The following is a 5,336-nucleotide window of genomic DNA, read 5'->3' as shown; positions in this document are numbered from 1 at the left end:
CCACATCTAGCCCGATCATTTGTCAAACAAAAGTATGTGGAGGAAGAAGAAGAGACCTTCACGGCTAAAGAAATTGATGATATCTGTGAAGCTATGAAACAAATGCTATTTGAATCCAACATGGTCCAGCCCAGGGAAGGCACGAGCCGTGGCGAGGTGCAGTATATGGGACAAAATTTCAAACTCTAGAACTGGGAGGCTACTTTATTCACTGTCAGGTGGGAATCTCGGTAGTTCAGTCTTGCTATCTTTTCTGCATTACGAGTTATCTTAGGGTGTAACTCAAATATTTTTACTTTATTGTCTTTAAATACTAATGTAAACCCTTATATCTTTCAATTAAATGAAATAAAATCAATATTTCATCGTTCATAGATGTCTCTATTTCTTTTTCTAATTTTGCTATTTTTCTTTTCTTTTTCTTTTCAGTTATAATTATGCGGACTTTAATAACATGATATGCGTGCAAATTTCATGATCCTATAATACTATCTAATTTTGAAATAATGAATCAAGATCCGAAATATGAGAAAGATGAGTCTTTTAGGGAAATAAATCAAGAATTGGAACAATTTGAGAATAAGCCTAAGCCAAACTGAAATGAAACTAAGCCAGTTAATTTGGACAATTCAAAAGAGGTCCGAGAAACTAAGATAAGCATTCACGCTGATGACAGAACTAGAGATGCCTTGATCCAACTTTTGTTTGAATTCAAAGACGTGTTTACATGGTCTTATGATGATATGTCAGGGTTGAGTGTTGATTTGGTGGTACACAAAATTCCTACCTATCCCGGTTATCCGCCTGTCTAACAGAAGCAAAGAAAGTTCAAAACTGACGTCAGTGATAAGATCAAGGAAGAAGTCACCAAACAATTAAAAGTTGGTGTGCAACGAGTGGTCCGATACACTACATGGCTGGCTAATGTGGTTCTAGTGCCAAAGAAAGACGGAAAACCCCTAGTTTGTGTTGATTATCGGGATTTGAATAAGACGAGTCCCAAGGACAACTTTCCATTACCAAACATCCACATTCTTATTGACAATTGTGCTAAACAATATATACAATCTTTCGTGGATTGTTACGCTGGGTATCACCAGGTTCTAATGGATGAGGAGGATGAAGAAAAGACCGCTTTCACAACACCTTGGGGCACTTACTATTACAAGGTCATTCCATTTGGTCTGAAATATGCTGGGACAACCTATATGAGAGCTATGACTGCCATCTTCCATGATATGATGCATCCGGAGATTGAGGTATATATGGATGATGTGATCATTAAATCTAGAATGCAAGAAAATCATGTGCGATATCTGAGGAAATTCTTTGAGAGGTTGCTCAAGTATGATTTGAAGTTAAACCCAGCTAAATGCACATTCAAATTTCAATCTGGGAAACTCTTTGGGTTTATAGTCAGTCGGAGGGGTATAGAATTAGATCCGACAATGATAAAGTATATTCAGAATTTGGCACCTCCAAAGAGCAAGAAAAATGTCATAAATCTGCTAGGGAGATTAAATTACATCAGCAGATTCATCGCTCGGCTTACCACCAAATGTGAGCCCATATTCAAGCTATTGCAGAAAGATGCAGTGATCAAATGGACAGATAAGTGTCAAGAATATTTTGATAAAATCAAAGAATAAATGTCAAACCCACCGGTGTTGGTTCCCCCCGAATCGAAAAAATCTTTGTTCTTGTATCGGACAGTCCTGGAAAATTCTTTCGGCTGTGTCCTGGGGCAAACACGATGTAAACAGGAAGAGAGAACAAGCCATATATTATCTGAGCAAGAAGTTTATCAGTTATGAAGTCAAGTACACTTTGTTGGAAAGAACCTGTTGCGCCTTAACTTGGGTTGCCCAAAAGCTCAGACATTACTCGCTGGCTTACATAACATATCTCATAACCAGGATGGATTCTTTGAAATATACATTCTAGAAGCCAATGCCTACCGGAAGGTTAGCAAAGTAGCAGATCCTGCTCACTGAGTTCGACATTGTCTATGTCACTCGTATGGCAATGAGAGCTCAAGCCTTGGCGGATCATCTAGCTGAGAACCCGGTCGATGATGAATACCAACCCTTAAGCACTTATTTTCCAGAAAAGGAAGTAAACTTGGTTGAAGTGATTCCAGAGAACATCAATGCCTGGAAAATGTTCTTTGATGGGGCTGTGAATGCAAAAGGCGTAGGGATTGGGGCAATTCTGATTTCTCCAACAGGTCAGCACTATCCGGCCACGGCCCGACTTCGGTTCTTGTATACAAACAATACTGCCGAGTATGAAGCTTGTATCATGGGCATGAATATGGCGTGCATCATGGGAATGAATATGGAGGTTGACCTGGATGTACAAGAGTTATTAATCATGGGGGATTCTTATTTAATTTTCCGGCAAGCTCAAGGCGAGTGGGAAACGCGAGACATAAAGCTTATCCCTTACAGACAACATGTGGAAGATCTCAGTAAACAGTTTAAGTTTGTCGAGTTCAAGTATATTCCTCGATTCCACAATGACCTAGCAGATGCACTAACTACTCTGGCCTCAATGCTGCCGTACCCAGGTAATACTCATATTGACCCGTTAGAAATTCAAGTTCGACAAAGGCATAGATATTGCAATGCAATTGAAATGGAACCAGATGGTGAGCCATAGTACCATGATATCAAAAGGTTCTTGCAAATGAAAGAATATCCCGAGCAGGCCAGTCAGGATGAAAAGAGAACTATTAGAAGGCTTGCGAGCAATTTCTTTTTGAGTGGGGAGATCCTGTACAAAAGAGCTCCAGATTTGAATCTGTTGAGATGTGTAGATTCTCGAGAAGCTGATAGGATCATGAACGAAGCGCATTCAGGAGTATGTGGCCCCCACATGAACATGTATATCCTTCCAAAGAAAATACTCCAAGTAGGTTATTACTGGATGACCATGGAAAAAGATTGTTTTAGTTTTGTCCGAAAATTTCATCAGTGTCAAATACACAGTGACCTGATTCACTTACCGCCTTTGGAGTTGCATCCTATGTCAGCGCCTTGGCCGTTTGTTTCCTGGGACATGGATGTTATTGGGCTAATCAAGCCGAAAGCTTCAAATGGACACAGATTCATTTTGGTTGCCATTGATTATTTCACAAAGTGGTTTGAAGCAGTCACTTTCAAAGCCGTCACTAAGAAAGCAGTGTGGACTTCGTGCATTCCAATATTATTTAACGTTTTGGTATTCCTAAAACTATCATTGCAGCCATACTACAAATATGATCCTCAGAAAAATGGTTCAGGGTTCCAGACAATGGCATAAAAAAATGCCTTTTGCACTATTGGGATATCGCATAACTGTGCGCACATAAGTTGGAGACACTCCCTACTTATTGGTTTATGGCACTGAAGCCGTAATACCTGCAGAAGTCGAGATTCCCTCTATTATGATCATTATTGAAGCCCAAATCGAGGATGATGAATGGGTTAAAACCCGGTTAGAATAATTGGCCATGATTGATGAAAATTGATTGGCCGCAGTTTGCCACGGGCAGTTGTACCAACAAAGAATGGCGCATGCCTACAACAAGAAAGTGCGACCCAAGAAAGTTGAATTGGGGCAACTCGTTCTGAGGAGCATTCTTCCGCATCACGAGGAAGTGTCACGACCCAAAATCTCACCACAGGCGTCGTGATGGCACTTAGTCTCTAAGACTAAGTAAGCCGATTATAAATACAATTCAAGCTAAAAAAATTTTTGAACATATAATTTTATACAAGTATCGAAATCAACAGCAAAAATATTCAAATAACCCCCCAAGACTGGTAACACTGAGTTACGAACTCTAACTAAATACATAGAATTATCTCGAGGATCGAATATACAGTACTGATCGAATAAGAAATTAACAGTACAATAAAATGGAAAGACTCCAAGGGACTGCGATGACCAAGCAGTCCTACCTTGAATCCTTGCGATCATACTCTAATCTCCGTCCAAATCCGATATCTTCAATACCCGACCCTGCACAAAAATATGCAGAAGTGTAGTATGAGTACACCACGGTCGGTACCCAGTTAGTATCAAGATTAACCTCAGTGGAGTATTGACGAGGTACAGTCAAGACACTCACTAGTCAAATGATCTGTGCAATATAACATACAAAAATAATAGAAAACAAATAGCAGTGATAGCAACACAAATCAACTTGTGATTTAAACAGCAAGGCAACATGAACACCATAAATATTGCTCAAACGAATAATAAACACAGGTACAACCAATTAATCAAGTCCTTCAAAATATACATCTTTTATCTATAAGTTTTTCAATAAAAAGTCTCTAGAATATAATGCTTTTCAATAAATATATTTCGAATATACTTCCTTCAAATTAATATCTTTCCATTATAATTCTTTCAAATAAATGTCTTTCGAATATAATTATTTCAAGTAAATATCTTTCAAGTAAATATCTTTCAAATATACTTCTTTCAAGTAAATATCTTTCTAATATAATTCTTTCAAATAAAAGTCACCATGTGACACCTCATTTAACTTTCCTGGCGTGAGAAATATATTCAACATATCACATCAAATGGCACGGAAATACCTTCGTGCACTTGTCTCATTCTCACCCAATATATATATGTAGATCAAATCAATTGGCACGGCAACATCCTTCGTGCATTTATATCTTTCTCACCGTGCATACATATAACAGTACCAACTAGGTGGGAGAAATGCCAATAACAATAAAAGAAATAAAGTAGAGGCACACAGGAAGAAACAACGACTACAAGTCACATAGAAAGCATAGGTGCACAATAACATCTCAAGATAAAGGCTTGAATGTATACACTACAAAACGATATCACAATATAATGTATGTCTCTCGTCCTCGCCTACTGAAATACCCTTCGTGCCATGAATATATGATAATATAAAAATAATGGTACGGTATCACCCTTCGTGCTTTTACTCTCATCCTCACCTGATAATATAAATGAAATGGCACGGCATCACCCTTCGTGCTTTACACTCTCAATGGCACGACATCACCCTTCGTGCTTTACACTCTCAAATGGCATGGCATCACCCTTCGTGCTTTACACTTTCAAATGGCACGGCATCACCCTTCGTGCTTTATACTCTCCCTCACATGATAATATAATTCAAATGGTACGGCATTACCCTTCGTGCTTTACACTCTTCCTTACCAAGCACATGTATATCATTAACAAGCAAGTAGGAAGCATAAATAAGATCAAGGAGAGTGTTTAAACCATAACACAATACAACAATTCATATCACAATTAGCCATCAACCACAACCAAATTCCAAATATGTAGCAGAA

At 38.5% G+C, this 5,336-nt stretch overlaps 1 protein-coding gene across 1 annotated transcript; it reads left to right on the top strand.

The window, feature by feature from the left end:
• Positions 1-2,025: 2,025 nt before the first annotated feature.
• Positions 2,026-2,661, top strand: LOC138903505 (uncharacterized). The gene has a single exon (XM_070191758.1). The coding sequence runs from the start codon at positions 2,026-2,028 to the stop codon at positions 2,659-2,661; it is 636 nt and encodes a 211-aa protein (XP_070047859.1).
• Positions 2,662-5,336: the final 2,675 nt, after the last annotated feature.

Source organism: Nicotiana tomentosiformis, chromosome 1, assembly GCF_000390325.3.
Source record: "Nicotiana tomentosiformis chromosome 1, ASM39032v3, whole genome shotgun sequence".
NCBI lineage: Eukaryota > Viridiplantae > Streptophyta > Magnoliopsida > Solanales > Solanaceae > Nicotiana > Nicotiana tomentosiformis.
Note: the sequence above shows the minus strand (reverse complement) of the source record. Positions and strands in the feature narration are given on the sequence as shown.